Below are 20,007 nucleotides of genomic sequence, written 5' to 3'. Positions count from 1 at the left end.
GCTGCTGAAAAGTTAAAATATTTTGGGTTTGAACTGTTGGTCAGACTAAACTAAACTTCTTAAGGCTTCACATTGAGCTTTAGGAAAATGTGAGTTTGAGAAATTGGGATTATTCAGTACGTGATAGCATTTATAGATAAAACGATAAATACATTAATTGTGAAAAGAACAGAAATAATTATTAGCTGAAGGCCTACATTTAATCCACCCTCTATATATTCAACATCCTGAGCAAACAGTTGTTCAAACAGCATTAAGAAGACATTCAGGCATTTCAGAATGTTTTTATTATTGTGCATTTTAATGTTCACATTGTAATCATTGCTGTGTCTCCTTCTTATCGAGGTGAGCTTTAACGTGAGACTGAATCCATCCACAGGAGGGAGCCACAGCGTGGCAGTCTCACTCATCTGCATTGTCAACCTCATTGTTCTGCCTCCTCCAGACACAGCAGAACGCATTTACACTTCAAACACATCAACAGAGGGAAACTAGATTAACAGCTACCCTCCACCTCTTCTCCTTTTTACACTGCAAAATACATGCTAAAGTATGCACAAACTTAGCACTCACGCACAATCGCTGAACTAGAAAGTGGATACGCTTTTCAAGTCGCTCGGCACAAGCAATAATGTGACCTCACAGTGGAGGAAAAGGTGACAGCTCAGCTTGACTTTGATGAATGCAATGAGGGGATCAGTACTTTCCTTTTGATCTTGACGTGTGTGTGTGTGTGTGTGAATCTTGGTCAGGCATAAAGACAAGAGAGCAAGCCGCTATTTTTGTATTTTATAATGTACCCAGATTGAGCAGGCTTCCTGGAGACTGTGAATTAGTTAGTTTTTGGAATAATCTCCACATCTGTTTGCACTGAAAGGTTGATTTTAAAGTAGTTTTGACAGGAAAATCTACCATCGAGCTCTGTGTTTTCTCACCTTCCTGAGTGTATTTCTAGGAAGCCAAAAAGTTCATGTCTAGTCTTTTGCTGTAATCGAGGTTTGGGGATTGGAGAAACCTAATTTCCCTGGATAAATGATCTTCACTGGCCACGTACACGGGTAACCAGATTATTTTTATTACATGTACATGTGCATGACGAAGACTTCGGTTATTACAGAGCAGGTATGAAAATTCATTTCACGGGCACGTTTTTTTTTTTAAATTCAAAGCTTTATGCACTCTTGCTCACAGACGCTTAATTTAAACACTTCAGTGGCACAATACGTCATTCAATTAATAATTATATCCCCAAGGTGGCAATCAGTCTTTTCACAAGCCATCTCCCGCAGTGTCTGTGGGGCTGCTGGAGATTAAGTATTTTATCCAAGAACACACGAGTCCTCCCCAGCACGGTCCACAGAACAGGTCTCTGCTCAGTTAGCGAGCCCGACCATCCTCCTGCTTATGTCCCACAGTCTCCTGGCTGCCCGGTCATCTGTAGCTTTGGCCATCAGCTCCTCCTCCTCGCAGTTAGCGAAACACTTTCCCGAAACTCCCTCCACCTCGGGGGAGCAGGACAGATAAAGCGGAGTCTGGGCCCCCTCCAATGGACTCTTGAAAAAGAGTAGCGAGGCGAGGTAGAACAGCGGCTTTGCCAGGAAGGGGATTTGGACATGCCTGCCTAGTCTGGTCCTCACGATGCCCGGGGTGAGAGCATTGACCGTGACCCCCGTGCCCTCCAGCTGGCGGGCCAGTTCGAGTGTAAAGAGCAGGTTGGCCAGCTTGCTCTGACTGTAGCAGGAAGCCTTATTGTAGTTATTTTCACTGTTCAGGTCGTCGAAGTTGATTTGGCCGTACTTGTAGAGCTTCGAGGAAACCACGACGATGCGGCTGGGAGCCGAGGTCTTCAGGAGGTCCAGCAGGAGGTGAGTGAGGAGGAAGTGACCCAGGTGATTCACACCTAGCTGCAGCTCAAAACCATCCTCTGTCTTTGTGTAGGGACACTGGTAGACGCCTGCGTTGTTGACGAGCACGTCGATCTTGGATTCCTCCTAAAAGAGTCCGAGAAATTTATATCAGTTAAGACTTTGACGTATAAATGAAAGTTTTTTTTAAATCTAAAGCAACTTTAAGTACTATACAATTTATAAATATGAGTAAAGTATGAGGTTTCAATGAAATATATCAATAAAAATAGCCCCTATAGCAGATAAAGGGGTATAGATAGATATAGATATGTAGAATATATTGTACATTTGTGATGATGGTGCTGTTTGTGTGTTTGAACGTATACAGACTTAACTCACTGACCTTTATAATGTGCCTGCCTTTGTTAAAGCATTAATTCATTCCAACAAATCTTTGGTCTTGAAGGGAACATCCAGAGACACCCAGTGGTTGTGGGAGGTAAATGTTGGCTCCTGACACGGAGTATATTTTACAGAAATACTGCATTAGTATTCTTTAAGTGACTTACACTATCAAAGGGATCGAGAAATTGGGAAGATATATGGATACTAATGGATCTGTTGAGTGTAGAGTTGATCAGCTGATCAACAGAAAATAAGGTTGATAACTGATTCATCATTTTTTAAAGCAAGAAGGCAAAAATAATTGATGTAATGTAAAAATGTAAGATTTTTGTCTTAAATCATAATAAATACATTGTTTTGTGGTTGTGGATTTTTTTTATTGCAGCAAACAAGACATTTAATGACGTTACTTTGGGCTTCAGTAAATTGTGATGGGCATTTTTCACAGTTTAACTATTTAACTGCATTTTTTAACTGTTGCTTTTATACCTAAATGATTAATGAAGTACATAATTGGCAGAATAATATACTGAACGCAGCCTCCAAAGTACGGTTGGCTCTGAGAGTATATCTTAATGACATCTTAGGAAAACATCAGTATTGTGCCAGGGGACCAAACTTTCTGGTTAATTAGAGTAGTAGCAGGAATTAGCTGATGGATGCTGTCAGACTTTCTCATCCTGGCTTTATTCTGAAAGGGGATCCAACTGTCTAACAGCGATGAACGATGTGGATTTTATCATCTGCTATTAGAAGTTCAGAACCTGTAATTTATGCACGACTGACAGTAAGAGAAGCTATGGTGTAATGAACAAAGATGATTCACTGTTGTGTACCGTAACTCTCTGACCTAACCAAATGTTATACACAACATAAACAAACAAACAGTTCTGACTCTTCAAAACACAAACATACTTTGGTTTTCATAGAACTTCAAACATACTGCATACAAATTCAAAGTAAGTTATTATTATTAGTATTATTATCAGTATTTATAGTGTACCCCTGCTGGTAACAGTGAGTTAAGGGCCACTATAGACCTTTTTCATGTCAAGGACCCCCACAAAAGATTACATTAGACCACGGACCCCTAATTTAAGAGTATTTTGTATTAAGAAAGTAATATTTTTTAGGTTTGAAAATTGTCTTCACAGTCAATTATTGATCAAACCAGGATCACTATACAATCAACCCCATTGCTTCCCACTTAAGGCCCCCTCTTGGTCCCCGGACCCCAGTTTGAAAACCACTGCATGAGGCTACTGAAGTCCAGCACCGCGGACAGCTGAAGCACCTGTACTGGCCCCTTTGTATTGGACCAGACTCCAGCACCTGAACCAACATTTAAAATAAACTGCACATTGAGCATCATCTCAACTTACCTGACGTATTTCCTCACAAAATGTCCGGACTGATGTGAGAGAAGCCAGGTCCAGGTGTTTGACGACCACCTGGCCCTGTGCTGGTCCCGCCTGTTTCTGGATGTCTTTAGCTGCCTCCTCGGCGCTCCGCTGGTCCCGACAGGCCATGACGACCCGGGCTTGGAGCTTCAGCAGCTCCCCGGCCAGGGCCTTCCCTATCCCGCAGTTAGCCCCGGTCACAATGACCGTCTTCCCTCGCATGGTGTCGGCGGGATACCGGAGCAGCTTCACGGCTTTCTGCCGGGGGAATAAACGGCGCATCAGCAGCAGCACCCCACCGCCGACAACAGCGGCTACTAGCACCGCAGTGGACATGGAAGCGGAGACCGGTGACCGGGAAGCAAGGGCAGGATATCTCGGTGGCACGGTGTGTTATGAGACCAAGTTACAAAATTGCCCCGGAAATACTACTTAGGCAACTTATTGTGGACTTGTCACATGATATTTGTATTTTTCGCACACTTTACATATGACTTTGAGTAAACGAGTGCACCGAAAAGCAAACGGCCCAACTAACAAACGGCTCAACTAACAAACGGCTCAACTACAACTAACCAAACCGGTTCAAACTAACAAACGGCTCAAAACTAAATTAACGGCTCAACTAATTAACGGTTAACTAACCAAAACGGTTTCAACTAACAAACGGCTCCAACTAATTAATCGGCTCAACTAACTAAAGGCTCAACTAACAACGGCTCACTAACAAACGGTTCAACTAACAAACCGGCTCTACTAACAAACGGTTCAACTTACAAACGGCTCAACTAATTAGACGGCTCAACTAATTAACGGTTCAACTAACAAACGGCTCAACTAAATAACGGTTCAACTAACAAAACGGCTCAACTAAATAACGGTTCAACTAACAAACGGCTCAACTAACTAACGGTTCAACTAACAAACGGCTCAACTAACAAACGGTTCAACGGTTGCTAAGCAGCAATGTAGCGCAATAGGTTAGCTAATGCTATCAGGCGTTTCTTAAAACTACTTCCGGGGTATTTTTCTAGCCGAACTGTTTTACACGTTAAACTAAAGTTAGCGTTACACCTGTGTCAAAACTTTCTCCCGAAGCCATTAGAAATGTTTTTTATATATATGTGTGTGTTTGTATATAACCGGATTTCAAATAGCTACTTTTGAATGGAGATTGAAACTAGAATGATTATTTTTCCTCCTATAAATATTGTCAACATATAACCTATTTAATTTCAATTCTTTTATAAATCATATGCATTAACCACTAGGTGGAGCTCGAAAATAGATTATCAGTTTCTCAATTGCACGTTTAAAGGATATTTTACTTCCTAAATGCTTATTTTATTGTCCTCAAAGTCGAACTTCTATCACAATAATACAATTATAGTGTCATAAGTGTTATAAGTGTCAGCCATCAGCTCCAGGCCTAGGATAAGCTGCTGTCACCTTTTCTAAACTTTTTTGCAACACCTGTGCCTTTATATAGGTTTCTATTGGCTTATTATTATGTCAGGAGTGCAAAGAATATAAAAACATTTAAATTATAGGGTTTTCTTGGCCACACAAAATTATGCAATATATGAAGAAATGAGAAAGCATGCAACAGTTGCCGAACATAACATTTGTATTGTGCTGCAACCGCAACATAGTAAAACATAACTTAAAAATAATATGTCCAACAACTTTAACAGTGCTTCTCTTTCAAAACTAAATATTTAAAGATAGCTGTAAAAAACCCTTATAAACTGTTTTATGTATAAATATATACGTATGTTCTATTGCACAAGTAAGAAAACAAATTGTTGTGTGCTGTGGTGTTTGGCCTCTATAAAGACAGTTAGATTTGTTATTAATTGTTGTGTTTTTTTGTGGCAAAGAAAATAATATTGCTGCCTTTTGAAGAATTACTTCAAATGAACTGAATACCATACAGGAAATCAAAGCCGGTTCAGACATACAGACATATGAGTTAATCATTACTATTCTTAAGCCATCCAGCCATTATATGGTTGTGTAGGTGAACTCGTTTAGACCAGTATAGACTGGTCCGTCTAACAGGTGACTCTATTGCTGATGGGCTCTTTACAGCCAGAACTGTTCCATCCATTGAGCTTTCCACAGTCTTGGGTAAACAAAATATTATATTATTATTAGTGTTTGCTCTTTTCACCCATAGTCTGACATTAAGTTTTTTAATTTTTTAAAATTTCGTTGTACCTGTGACAATGACAAATAAAGATGATTCTGAAGTGTCTTCTGTTGTACTGTAGTTTATGTTATATACTCCAGTGCTGAAATGTACTTTTGCAGTGGTTTAATGTAACTTAGTACATATACACAAGTACTGTACTTAAGTACACAGTTGAGGTACTTGTACTTGAGTCTTTTCTTTTAATGCCACTTTCTACTTCTACTCCACTATATTTCAGACATAATTACTGTACTGTACGCTACACATTATCTGTTTGTAATAGACTACTGGTTGGACAAAACAAGCATTGTGAAGGTGTGTGAGGGCATTTCTCCCTATTTTCTAAACGTGTACAAACCAATCAATCGATTAATGGAGGAAATAATAAGCAGCTGGATCAATAATTACAGTCATATACAAAAAAGTGAATCATTTGATCCTGAATTTGCACCTCAGCAGTCACAGTGAAATCCTGCGTTCACATAAATGCATGATTAATAATAATCTAATGTTATAGTATATAATAGTTTCATGATCACAGGAGCCATTTGTCTGCATCAAGTTTTACTTTTAACACTTTAATGGAATATCTTCACCTCTTTTTTAACCGTGTAAACATGCGCCAGTAAATATAAACAGACTCGGTGTGATTCATTTCCTCGTCAGAGCATTATATCGGGAGCGGGGATCGTAATTGTTGCTTTCCCGTTGCTCCGGGGATTGAAACGCAGTCACGTTATAAGACTATCCACAGACTGTCAACAAGTTCCTTCACTTCCTCTTATCTCGCTGTGCGTCCAGTTGGGTAATACCGCCCGTTTATTTCAGGGTTTTGCTTCAGTTCCTGTTACTTGATGGCTAAAATACAGTTAGTTAAATACAGAGTTAGTGGGGAAATGCAGGCAGTCTGACACCATAAAGGCGATTTAAGCTATTTTATCTGGCGCAACTGAACATCCCAAAAGCTCTACATGCATTTTAAAAGGATCTTTATTTGAGCTCTGGTACTGGGATAAAAGAAATGTATTCCTCTCTAGCTGTATTCATCCTGATTGTAACCTCCTCCATTTGTAAAGGTAAGTAAAGCTCTTATAATGATCTTTCTTGTTGAAGGTGAAGCATGGTGTTTGAAATGCAGATCTGCTGACCGGTCAGATAGGACTAAGGGTCTGGGACTTATGGGAAATGCTTCTTTTGTTTTGGTTTCATAACACAATGTTCCCCTCAAAAAACAGTGACCGGTATTTAAAACGTCTTGAATTTAACTAGAAATATTACAATATTATATCCCTTTCAGCCAATTAGCATTTTAAATTATTATGTACAGTCACATATAGGCCATTGAGACTAAAAACTGTATTTATTTATTTATTTATTTACAATGCATATTAATCAACACTGCAGTCTACACGTAAATGTAAATGTGTCACAGTTAGCTAATAAACTTTCCATCTAGTCTTTAATCTGGGCGGGTTAAAACAATGCTTCAACAAAACAATACAGTATAATACATAAATACATTACAGATATGTAACAGTAATATATAAAAACAATGAGATTATTTAAAGACAGAGCCAGAGATGAGGTGGTAAGACGACTTGATGATTTAAGTGCAAGTTTGGTTTGCCTTTTTTTTTGTTAATTTATGTTTAAAGGTTCATTTATTGCATTAAAATCTTATATTTCTTATTTTGAAATCAACACAGATATAGCTCTAACAACCAATATTAATTATTTAGGTGTCTGCAAGTGACTTCACGAAGCATTTACTGTAAGTCAGAAGACATTTTTTACTCCGTGGAAAAACACACACACACACACACATACAAGTTTATTGAGCTAAAAGCTTTATGGATCATCTGTCCGCTCAGATTTAGTACATTTCATTTATGTAAAAGACAATTGTAAAGTTACTGCTATATATTGCGAATGCGGACGTAGTTTTAGTCCATGATACAATCTAGACTATATATGTTCTATTGGAGCTGTTACACAAAGAAAAAACATCACTATTGAAAACTAAACATCAAATTCAGTTTAGTTTTTAATGATTGTTGGAAGGTTTCACCTGTTCTGCAGTCTGGAATTTACACATGGATCAAAAAACTGTATTATGTATTGTAAGTTCTATGATCACACTTGGTGCCTGTAAATGTAAAATGTTTACTGGTGACAAAAAAAAGCTTTAATTTGAATGATTTTTATTGTTATGGGCTTTTTAATTGCAAATATAGGACAGGAGCCTTCTCCAAACACCATTACGCATTACTTGGCTTACTCTAATTCTGAGGTCCTGTCACATGCCTGAACACAGTTCCTGATCTATTTATGGCTAAAACAAAAGGTGTGGGAAAAGCCAGGGAGGACTGTGTGGAAAGATTACAGGACTCTCATAAACCTGCTGCAATCCAGATGTGAAACAAAATATTTGTACTGGAATTTGGCCAGAAAGTTAGAGCTGTGCAATGAGTTTGCAATCACAGTGCATCCTAAAAAGCAGGGTTGATCACAGACTCGTCACACTCCATTAAGATAAAGATAGGCTTTGCTATTGGAACAGATTTCAACAGAGATGAACTCGAGCAAACCTCGGGCTAACTGCGGTTAGCTGTGGTGTCTTTCTGTGTTGTGTTGTTGTAAACTGATTTTAAAAGGTGATTTCCAGTCACAAAGCTAAGCATTTCTTTTTTAAATCCACAAGATCACCACTTACTGCTATTGTTAAAGGTCCAGTGTGTATACAGGCATTTTTAAAAAATGTTCCTTCTTTCAGAGTACGGTGAGTGCATTTATCCTGTTAGCTGTAAATCTTCAAGCCATCAGTTCTAATGTAATATCAGAGTACATATGTGGGTTATTTTAATAGCCTTCAACAGTTTGCTTACTACCATTTTTGCCAAGCATTGGATTAAAAAACTGATGCCACTGTCATGTCTTTACACTCGATACGAAGCATCCAGTCAGCAGCAGTAGCTTAGCTAGCAGACTGGAAACAGCTGGCCTCAAATTGTTAATCTGTTTGCGAATTTACTGAAGTGTAAAAAGGAGCTTTAGAGGTCCTAGAAGGCACATTTTGTTCCTGTGGGACAGAACCAGACTAGCTGTGCCTTCCTGTTTTCGGCCTTTGTGTAACAAAGCTAACCAGCTGACGGCTCCAGCTGCATATTTGCCATAAAGACACGAGAGTGGTATCAATATTCTCATCTAAGAAAGCAAATAAGTGTATTCCTAAAAATGTCCTTAAATTGTCTGTTACATCATTATTCATTATTATAATTGCAGGTCAGAACGTTTTCCCCAAAGATCCGTACATCGAAGTGGGATCCAGTATCAATATAGTGTGCCAGAATTCCGTCCAAGGCAAAATATACTGGACGCTGAACAGTGAACGAATAAATGAAAGCTGGTCAAACACTAACTCCTCACACAGCGTCCTGTCACTGCCTAACTTCACTCACAGCAGTGCCACACTGCAATGCCACAGTGCAAATACTCAAGTCCTCGGAGGCACCATTATCAGAACGTACAGTAAGAAGTGTTCTTTGGTACTTATATTCTGAAACTTAATACAGCACGATATAAATGTTATTTCATGTAATTTCTGACTTTCTTTTTTCACAGCAAAACCCAGCAATATATCATGCATCTTGACCTCTCCGATTGGTGAGTCTTGGTTCATATGCACCTGGGAGCATCAGACTGATTCTTCATTGAATATAAACTACACTGTCATGTGGTGGGTTTCATATTTTCTTCCTTTTTTGAAGAACTAATGCAAGAACAATTCTTTGTCTTGTTGATGTCCGTACTTAATGTAAAGCATTTATGTCTTTCAGTAACTCATGCTCGAACCTGACTGAAATCTGCAACTCCCAAGAAACAACATGCAAAATCAAATATGTTAATATATCTGCGGAAATAGGTTATGTGGGGAATTTTAATATTTCTGTGAGAGCTAAACACGCTGCTTGGGAAGCGTTTTCAGAGCCTCAAATATTTAAACTAATTAAAATAGGTAAGTACCATAAAGTAAATGTTGTAGGAAAATTAGTTTTAACATTGTACGTTTCTGCATTTTGATGTGTTGTCCTGATCATATTCCCTCAGTGAAAATCAACCCTCCGGAATTGACAATAACTACCGTCTCTGATCACCTATTGCTTGAGTGGAAAGTCAAAAAAAAGGATCGCTGTCAAGTCAAATACAGCACGGTATGTCCCTCTTTGATCTCCTACCTTCAGCTTGTGAAGTATTTACTAGAAGCAGCTGTGAAATCATGAAAACAGGGAATTTTACGCAACCATTCCAATGACAGCGATTACAAAGCAGAAAGAAAGATGACTGTAAACAACCATAGAAATAAAACAGAATTAACATCCTCTCTCATGCAGGAAGAAACAAAGCATCACACAACAAAACAATAATAAATATAATAAACATGTACCTAGAGTTCATTGAGGTGATGTCTTGTTTGTCTTTCTGTTCCAGGCTGGCAGTGAAAGTACTCCAGAGGTAAGAGACACATTTCTCTGTCATAAAGGAATTCATGTTTATTTGGTTTTCAGGCATTTCTGTCTTATTACCCACCGAGTTGGTTGTATGGTATGATACATTATGGCACGGTGTAGGCAGCACTAGCAACAAATTAGCCTCAGATAGTAAGTGTAGTGGCTAGGTTAGCGTTCGATAGCACTAAACTGATCACAGACAAAACTAACATGTCAAATAACAAACAACAGTTACAAAACAACTTAGTAAAAAATGGCTGTAAATATTTGCTTGGTCGCAGATTAGACAAAATGGTGGATATAACAATGGCTGTTAGTGAGTAGTAGTTTTTAAAGTGAGTAGTCAATTGAGCCTTCTGACATTTACGTTTCATCATTTTACACCATCACTGATGGCTACTGAACTGAGCTCATTTTTGCATCTATGTTGTGCATTGTGGCATTGTTAGCGGACAGTAGTGTGAATGCCATGGACACTACTTTTTTGTTCCATTGTGGAATTTTGGAGGGTAGTAAAAAGTTCACACACTCACAATACAGACACAAATAAATGGCATGACATTAAATGTGGTTCACTATATAGTAAATAGTGAGTGATTCCAGACACAGACAGCAAAGTTGAAAAAGATGAGTTTTCCTTCTTGGACTTGTCTAGAATTTGAATGGATGTTTCTAACTGAAATCTGTCTGGTTTTACCTTTAGGTGCCCAAGAATCTGGCAAAAGTTGAGAAACAATGGATCACGAAGATCGAAAATGTGGAGTCCTGCAGTAACTACACAGTCGCAGTCCGCTGTGCTTTAGGATTGGCCCCCTGGAGCGACTGGAGCCGGGAGCAGACAGTTCTGACCAAACTAAACCGTAAGAACAATGTCAAAACTGGTAATGGAAGGCTACTAAAATACCTGCACAAATAATGTTTCATCTGCAGTTTTTGATTTTTATTCACTTGGCTACAATAATGCTCATGAAGATTACACAACTTTAAGCTGTGTTATCAGTTTAGTCGGAATTGCATCCGTATTTGCTTTTAGTTGGAAATGGCTGTGTATGCTTCGAGCTGTTGTGTTGTAATCAGACCCGTTGTTTTCCTTTTTTGTGAAAACAATCAACAATGATTGACTTCTAGATGACTGACAAATTAATGGAAACAAACTAAATATCTGTATATATATATATATGTCTATAAACATTGGTTTTGCTTAAAGCTAGGGTAGGTAACGTTGGAGAAACAGGCAAGAGACAGATTTTAAAGTATCCAACAGCCTTTGCCATTCTTGTGCAACTAGCTCAGTAGCTTTAGCAATATTTGCCTGGCTGGCTTGTGGAAGTCTCTGTTCATGTGCCGGGGGGGTAGTTAGGCAGGTAGGTCGACAGGTTGGCTTATTACAGGCCTGTGTCTGCTACAGATACCGGATTCTGTTACTGGTGGCTCAGAGAGGGAATAAAGATCAGCTTCAGTGACACATTTGAGTTGCAGGTTGGGACTTGAATGTGAATATCTTAAGATCCTAATACAAAGTCAAAAGGGAAGTCTGTGTCTGGCTCGCACATCATCCATAAGGACTGATAATTTCAGACCTGCTGACGTAATCGGTTTACGTTATGTTTAGGTTTTCACAGAATTGAGAATGTATCATTTAGTATAGGTTTGGGTTACACAATGTATTACTACTCATTTGAATTCTTGGAAGAATCCTGTTTAAAGTGAAACCATTGACTAATGACGATTATAATACAGTGCATCTGAAAAGTAAACACTTAACTTTTTCCACATTGAGTTATGTTACAGCCTTATTCCAAAGTGGATAAATTTTTTTCCTCAAAATTCGTAACACAATACCCCATAATGACAATGTGAAAAAAGTTCATTTGAAATTTTTGCAAATTTGTTAAAAAGAAAAAGCAAAAAAAAAAAAATCACATGTACACAAGTTATCACAGCCTTGGCTCGATACTTTGTTGAAGCACCTTTGGCAGCAATTACAGCCTCAAGTCTTTTTGAGTATGAAGCTACAAGCTTGGCACACCTATTTTTGGGCAGTTTCTCCCAGTCTTCTTTGCAGGACCTCTCAAGCTCCATCAGGTTGGATAGGGAGCGTTAGTGCACAGCCATTTTCATATCTCTCCGGAGATGTTCAATCGGGTTCAAGTCTGGGCTCTGGCTGGGCCACTCAAGGACATCCACAGAGTTGTCCTGAAGCCACTCCGTTGTTATCTTGGCTGTGTGCTTAGGGTCATTGTCTTGTTGGAAGGTGAACCTTCAGCCCAGTCTGAGGTCCTGAGCACTCTGGAAGAGGTTTTCATCAAGAATGTCTCTTTACATTGTTTCTTTCATCTTTCCCTCGATTCTGACTAGTCTCCCAGTACCTGTTGCTGAAAAACATCCCTGCATGATGCTGCCACCACAATTGGTCACCTCCCTGACTAAGGCCCTTCTCCCCCAGCTCTAAGAAGAGTCCTGGTGGTTCTAAACTTCCTCCATTTACGGATGATTGAGGCCACTGTGCTGTTAGGCTGTAACATAACAAAATGTGGAAAAAGTTAATAGTTGTGAATACTTTGCGGATGCACTGTATATTATTTACAGTTGTCAACAGTGGCCCTGTTCTTTCCTTTTTGGGCATTAGTCAATACCAAATATACGACGCATATTTGATATCGACTAACTGTATTGCCTTAGCATCATGTATATTCCAGGGTGATTGTTTTAAGTGTACTTTAATCCTTTACAGAGAGGGATGTCAAGCTGCATCTGTGGAGAAATGTAGCTGAAGCGGACAAAAATCAAGTTCGAAAAGTTCATGCCATGTGGACGGTAAGGGAGCCTGTCATTGCTGCCGTACCGTAGCATATTTTTTTTTAACTCACTTTGTTTCAAAACTCCTAATTCAAGTTTCAACTTCATTTTTAACAACCTGCATTTCTTAAGAGACGTGGTCGTTACATTTCTGACTGACTGAGTGCTTCAAACTGTCTATGCAGGAGATTCCTTCAACGTGCCAAGAAACACTTACCTACACTATCAAACAGACTCCCTACAAGCAAAACATGACTGGAGTAGATCATATGGAGACTTCATGTGACAATTCAATTTGTGATGTGAATCAAGATGCACACAGAATAAATCTCAAAGTCTTCCTCAATGAATCCCTGTTTGTGAATGACTCAGTTTATGTTCCCGCCATTGGAGAGAGTGAGTTTCAATGATATTGATTTTCCTTTTTTAATGAGTTACCACAATTTATGGATAAAACTGATTCATTTTAATGGAATAATTAGTCACCCTGCTGCCGGTTAGTGATGTGGTATCAAGATTTGTCATTGATTTGTTTATTTTCATCTGATCTCACTTGGCAGGTCTCCCTCGAGTTACCGACATCCAGACCTCAACCTTTGAAGGCGCTATTCTGGTCAGCTGGAAGGCTCCTCAGCAGCCTGTCAGTGGTTACATGATCGACTACACCCACAATGGAAATCAATACTCTTGGAAGGAGACCAAATACACTAATGCAACACTGTTTGGTAGGTTAGACAACGGAGATGAAGTGGTTGATAGATGTGGAATACTTTATGGGTCTTGCATGACTACATGGAATAAGCCTTGTAGATGATTTATCATCAAACCCATGATTTGCGTTTGTTGTTTTTATCGCCTGGGTGTGGCAGATAATGGATATACTACTTGAGCTGCGTTGTAATTTTATTAGCGGTGCAGAGAGATCTTATCATATCATTTCACAACAGACAAACCAAACACTAGCTCTAGATAGGCCAGTTTGTGTTTATATTTTTCCCTTCACGCTTGAAAAAAAGGAGGTGAAGTGAGAGAGTTGTAATCTGCAACTACACTGCTAGATACCACTAAATCCTACACACAAAGTCAGAGTATCACCAAAGTTATTACAGTTCATCCTGGATTGCTTGACATTACAGCTGCAGTGGACTAAACCTTCTGCCTCATATCTCTCCGCCTAACCCCTCTCACCAAACCCACAACCGGCAAGAACGCCCTCTCACTGAAATGACCTGTGACTGGCCAAAGTCTCCTGTTACAGGCTAGATTTTCTAAAGCCTGAAAAGAGAAGATGCAGAAAAAGGCTAAAAAGCTAAGCTTTCGTTATGGCTTATATGTGTTTAGTGTCACTTTACTGCAATAGATTTTGAGAACAGTCTTCCCTTCCCTACAGACCTCCTGGATAAGAAGCCATACAATATTACAGTAACTCCCCTCTTTGAGGGCAAAACAGGTCACGGCACACAGGCCCTTCAGATCTGCTCCAGAGTTGGAGGTACGTCAGTCAGATTTATTTGTTATTCCGAGAAAGGATTTTTTTCATGTTTTACCAGTCTGATTTTGAAAACACGATCCCTACAGATCCAGGGGATTTCACTAACGTCAATGTTCAGGCTAAGCACAAAAGCGCCTTTGTGAGCTGGGGTGTGAAGTCACAAGAAGCATGCAGGGGTGCTGTTGTTAACTACATCGTCTTCTATAGTACACAGGACGGACCACAGCTTAGTAAGTCCACCACACACTTGTTTGAAGTTTGCAACTGATTTGAAGAACCTTTTCTGACCTTTTATGGCATTTCTGGCACTGCTTTCTTCTAGATGTTACTGTAGACAACACAACGCAACACATTTCTTTGAAAGATCTGAATCCAAACACCCAATACAGGGTCTATGTCAAGGCCGTAGGTCATACTGGAACTACCAAAAGCAGTGAGAGGCTCTTCGAAACCAAAAGATTCGGTGAGTAGTCTGTAGGGGCTCCTTGTGAATATAAGACACACATTTAGCCTGAGTTCTATATGTGCAAAAATGCAGCCCTCTAACAAGGGATAGTTTTATCAAGATAAGACTGAAATCTGAAGCTATAATCTTCTCAATCCCCAGTTTTAATTCCTTTTTTGTCTAAACTCAAACTGATGTGAACCCCTTGTGTTGCATGTTTTGGCATGTCAGGTGGAATGTGCAGTCTGCTGAGATACTGTTATTAAAGTCTAAAAAAACATGTCCTTTAACATCTCCCTCTTCCAAACAAAAAGTTACATGCATAAGGAAGTAAAACACAACCTTGCTCAGTTCAGTACAGTGAGGGCTTTTGCAGCTACAGTCTTTCTTTGTCTGGTAAGACCAGTAGCATATAGTGGCTAATGTTGGCTTGCTGTAGATACTGCTATGTAATGGACTGACTTCATGACTCTTCTCTACTACTTCTACTTACCCATTTAACATTATCCAGTATTTTAATTGTCACTTGTGGTTACAGTAGCTGCCAATATCTAAGCGTCACTTAGTTTTACTCTAATCAAGCCCTTATCTGACTCTCAAAAGTTGCCACAGCAACCTGAAATCAGTCGCAAATGTTTTGAAAGTGTCAAACATGGAGGTCCTGGCCCATATCCATGGGTTTCTTCGAAGCCTCAAGTAACAACCGTGACAACCAGTGTTTTTTCTGGCAAACTGAGGGCAGCATCTAGCAACCCAAACTAATTGGAGGTTCTTGGGTGCCAGCAGCTGCGAGCAGAGTTCCAGCTCTGTGAGATTTGGGCATAATAAAGCATCAAATAGCAAAGGACAGATGATAAAGCCTGTGTGAAATAGAGCTACTGTTTTATATCTAAATATATATATTTGGTTGGGGTTGTAAACATCACAAATAAGTGTGAATAAGAGTTGTTGAGTGCCATTACTGGACGACGTTTGACATGATGATTCTGTTATTACTTTGCTGCCATATTATGATTAAGGTTAAATTTACTACAAGGAGTTTTTAACTGGTTGTAAAAAAAAAAAGTCTTAATTTAATACTGATGCCTCTGTATGACCTACATAAGCACACAAGAAGATTGGTTATTTCTATTGTTATTAGCACTACTGCTTTTGTTCACAAGGGCTGCAAGAATCAACAAATCAACTTGTTGCTGCTTTAATCAGATCCCAACCATAACAGTAATTACTCTCATTAATCACCTAAACAATATATTGAGTAACCCAAACTGACATTGTTTTGTAGCTACATGGTCAAAACATGATAAATTATAATGACTCTGCGTGGCAGGACATGATCATAGAGTTTCAATTATTTATTCAATCATAGAGAAGTGAGTCACTTTCCATGCTCAACAAACACTGAAACATAATTTATGCTTTTTTTTTTTGACAGATCCGGCTCTCATCACAGCACTTAGTGTGTGTGGAAGCATCTTAATAGTCCTCGTGTTATCTGTTGGATTATGCTGTGCTATTCAGTAAGTCTCAACCCTTTACTGTCAGTGATAATGTGATATGGAGACACTGAACCAAGGACTACGTCAGCAATAATGAAAGGCATATTGCACTGGATTTTGTTGCTATACAGTGAATAATCTTGACATTTGTGACCACAAAATAGGTGGAAGAGATTCCAGGAGAAGCCGGTTCCTAACCCTGGCAACAGTTCGGTGGGGTCGTGGCGGCCGATGGCTCATGGCCAGGTGAACTCAGTGAGGAAGGAATTACATCCATTTTAAAATAGCTGAGTGAGACGGTTCACTTCTAGGTTATTTGTGGTCAGGGAGAAAAACATGAAAAGGGTTTTGGTTTTGTATCCTTCCCCTGGGGAGACTTTGACCAGACACCTAAAAAGTAAAGTCTGAGCATCTTTTTATGTAGTCAGTTAAATGCTCAATTATATTGTCTGTAAATTAGGGCTGAAACAATTACTTGATCCAAAAAATGTATTCAAAGATGTCACCTAATGAAATATAATAGTCATTCGGTATTTCACTGTTTTCAGATATTTTACAGAAAGAACAATTGATCCATAATGAAAATAATGGTTAGTTGCACTGTAAATTGCATTCCCCAACATAAAGATCTAAAGTATTTAGATCTATTTTCAAAGCCTGCTACGCACTACCAGGAGTCAACCTGGCCTTTAAAAGTTGGCCTTTAATTTATCAGATTTCAAATATATCAAGTCTTAAAAAAAAAAAAGAATCAGCGTTTGTAAACTCCCCCAGGTTGCTTGCTAAAACCCTGAATTTCCAGAAAAAAGGACAATAACTTCATAATAATAATTCTAATTTAGTTAAACTATTGTACACTTTCCAGACGCCTCCTGGTTTTCACAGACTTCTTTAATTTATTTTTGTTGTCTGTTGCCCTTCTGTTTAAAAAAAATAATGAGGAAATAACCTCAGTGTCCTCAAAGGTAGCTGCATCCCTGATGTCCAATGAGTAGCCACACAATTTCATTCCCATCAAAAATGACTGCAGATTTCACTCCTCTGAGGTCACTTTTTCTGGTCTTTGATCACCTTCACAGATGGATTTAGATGGAGACACTGTACTACTGTCATCATTCTGTAGTCAAGGTTTTATCGCCCTCTTGTTCACCCTCTTTGTGTCTGTGTGTCAATGTGTGGATCTGTCCACAGGGAATATGGCGCTTCCAGCCATTGAGTTATCCGCAAGAAAACATCTTCAACGTGGTTGACCCAGAGGAGGTTCAGAGAACGTCCACCTCTCCACTAACTCCAGGCTGCCATGATAACCCAGCCAGTGACCAGACAGAGGAATACACTGACCCAGTCCTAGTCACAGCACCAGACATACAGAGCGAAGACGCAGTTGAACATGAAGAGACACAGCATCCAGAATCCACAGAACTACTTTCTTCCGAGGGCAGCCCGTCAAGCCCATATCGAAGTCAGAGTTCTGTGGAAACTGCTGCCAGGACCAGTGAACCATGTAAGTGCGTTTCACTAAAACAGCCAGACAAGACGCCACCTGTGACCATTTACGTAACTTTGGACATGTTTGGATAAGATCAGGGCAGGGGAAATGAAAACAATACCTTAATGATATTCCAGGAATCGAGTCAGTCAGCTGTGAATAAAGCAGATGTGGTTTAATCTTTCATCTGGGACATTATTACTGCTGAATATAAAGAAAAAAATAGTATAATAATATATCAGACTTCACTCCCCAGCTAATAAACTGCTAGGTTTTATGTAAAATAAAAGCACATTTTGCTACTGTCTATCCTTTTTTGCACAAACATGTAATATTTATAGGCCAACAATGTGTGTAGTAGCTAGTTTATTAAGTCAACTTGATGTCAGCGATAATTATATGGAGGTAACTGTATATTCCTCTAAAGGGTCTCCTTTAATGCAAAGTCAGAACTAAATACATATTTAAAAACATATTAATAACATACAACATACAAATATATACAATTACAAACTGCATTAAATATTATATCACAAAGTTCAGGTGTGTCCAGTGTTAGCATGCTGAGGATTTATGTAAATGTATGTACATTTATGGTGTAGAAATCCTGTTATTAGCTATGTATTATAATAAGATTCTCATATGTTTCCTGTTTGTTATTAGTGATATCTCTGTGCTAAACTGCTTGAAACCATAAAAGCTGTCACTGCTTTTCTTGTACAACCTGGCATTAGTTTAACAATTACATTTACATAAGCTGTTTCATGGTGTATCATTTATTGATCTCCTGAAATGTTTGAACTCGCCTGAGACGATGTAGTCGTATTTGTATAAAATGGCACACAAATGGATACAGAACTACACTCAACAAGCTGTTAAATATAATCCAATGCATTATTACAAATTCTGTCTCATTTATATTTATTCAAACTGTGAATGGTTGAAATGGTGAAAGTTAACTACTTACCAAAGCACACTGCAACATTTAATAAATATTCACCAAGTTAAATGGGTTTGAAAGAATTGCATGAATTTTATTAGTTTTATTTATATTGTATGATTTTGTACTTTATTAACAACAACGTTAAATAAAGCACAGATTTTTTCTATTTTACAGTTTCTTGTTTGTGTCCACAATGTTTTTAATGGTTGATATGGTCTGTGATTGGAGGCGGATAGATGTGCGGGGGTGTTTTTTCCGCAGAAGAGTAAATTGTGAAACAGTACATGTCATAAAAAAAGGGGAAATCGGCTGTTTGAGAAATGTACTAATACTTGTGAGACCAGGGACCGGTCCAAAATAAATAACAAAAGCCTACATTTTCAGAACACAGTTCACAAAGTAAACAACATATCATTAATGTTGTCTTTTATCTGACTCAAACACAAACAATCATTTTTTGCACTTTTTGCACATTAATTAAATGTAATCTAAATCTTTTATATATAGTTATTATATATCATTTATATATAGCCGGGCAGCAGAAGTCAGTGTGTAGGGACTTGGCGGAACCGATGGTCACCGTTCAAGTCCCACAGACTATAAAAATATGGAGTGTGGACGCGGTAGCTGGAGGGGCCAGATTTCACCTCCTGTTGCACGCCGGGTGCCCTTGAGCAAGGCAACCTAACCCCAAAACCTGCTCATGATGGCCGCTGTTACCCGGCAGGCCCCATCACTCCACCCATCTCTCCCTTTGCATATCCAACATGTGCATGAAAGTGTGGATTTCAGCCTCTCCTGTGTGTGTATAATCCCCTAGGGGATCAATTAAAGTGTATCTTAACATATATTTGTTCTCAATAATGTTGTTTTGTATTTTGTTCTCCAATATATGTTGTTTGTATATCTGGAGTTTATTGTGACTGGGATTAATAAAGTATTTCTGATTCTGATTCTGTTTGTAGACTTATTATTATATTATATTT

General features: G+C 38.8%; 2 protein-coding genes across 3 annotated transcripts; one reads left to right on the top strand and one right to left on the bottom strand.

The window, feature by feature from the left end:
* Positions 1 to 722: 722 nt before the first annotated feature.
* On the bottom strand, positions 723 to 4,217 carry rdh14b (retinol dehydrogenase 14b). Its single transcript, XM_035678745.1, has 2 exons — positions 3,635 to 4,217; positions 723 to 1,991 (listed from the first exon to the last, which is right to left on the bottom strand). Exons 1-2 carry the CDS (start codon positions 3,986 to 3,988, stop codon positions 1,374 to 1,376), a joined length of 972 nt encoding a protein of 323 aa, XP_035534638.1. The 5' UTR covers positions 3,989 to 4,217; the 3' UTR covers positions 723 to 1,373.
* A 2,389-nt stretch (positions 4,218 to 6,606) lies between these two features.
* LOC118340891 (interleukin-31 receptor subunit alpha-like) lies at positions 6,607 to 19,525 on the top strand. 2 transcript variants are annotated; one of them, XM_035679046.1, is made up of 16 exons: positions 6,607 to 6,922; positions 9,129 to 9,374; positions 9,468 to 9,582; positions 9,683 to 9,861; positions 9,954 to 10,057; positions 10,335 to 10,358; positions 11,058 to 11,214; positions 13,089 to 13,171; positions 13,339 to 13,549; positions 13,714 to 13,878; positions 14,544 to 14,645; positions 14,732 to 14,875; positions 14,968 to 15,108; positions 16,526 to 16,610; positions 16,754 to 16,844; positions 17,781 to 19,525. In XM_035679046.1, exons 1-16 carry the CDS (start codon positions 6,868 to 6,870, stop codon positions 18,168 to 18,170), a joined length of 2,292 nt encoding a protein of 763 aa, XP_035534939.1. In that variant the 5' UTR covers positions 6,607 to 6,867; the 3' UTR covers positions 18,171 to 19,525. The 2 variants fall into 2 exon arrangements, with proteins under 2 accessions (XP_035534939.1, XP_035534941.1); XM_035679048.1 differs by having other exon boundaries at positions 6,608 to 6,922; positions 16,754 to 16,835.
* The last annotated feature ends 482 nt before the right edge of the window (positions 19,526 to 20,007 follow it).

The sequence above is a fragment of the Morone saxatilis genome, unplaced genomic scaffold (assembly GCF_004916995.1).
Source record: "Morone saxatilis isolate NCDOM2014 unplaced genomic scaffold, NCSU_SB_2.0 Contig7, whole genome shotgun sequence".
NCBI lineage: Eukaryota > Metazoa > Chordata > Actinopteri > Moronidae > Morone > Morone saxatilis.
The sequence above is the reverse complement of the archived record's forward strand: the minus strand, read 5'-3'. Positions and strand labels throughout refer to the sequence as shown.

Bases quoted from the DNA above. Each gene is read 5' to 3' on its own strand.
- rdh14b (XM_035678745.1), bottom strand. From the start codon at position 3,988: ATGTCCACTGCGGTGCTAGTAGCCGCTGTTGTCGGCGGTGGGGTGCTG. The intron at 1,992-3,634 runs GTAAGTTGAGAT...GGACTCTTTTAG, and splicing joins TTTGTGAGGAAATACGTCAG to GAGGAATCCAAGATCGACGT.
- LOC118340891 (XM_035679046.1), top strand. From the start codon at position 6,868: ATGTATTCCTCTCTAGCTGTATTCATCCTGATTGTAACCTCCTCCATT. The intron at 6,923-9,128 runs GTAAGTAAAGCT...TTATAATTGCAG, and splicing joins AACCTCCTCCATTTGTAAAG to GTCAGAACGTTTTCCCCAAA. The intron at 13,550-13,713 runs GTGAGTTTCAAT...CTCACTTGGCAG, and splicing joins TGTTCCCGCCATTGGAGAGA to GTCTCCCTCGAGTTACCGAC.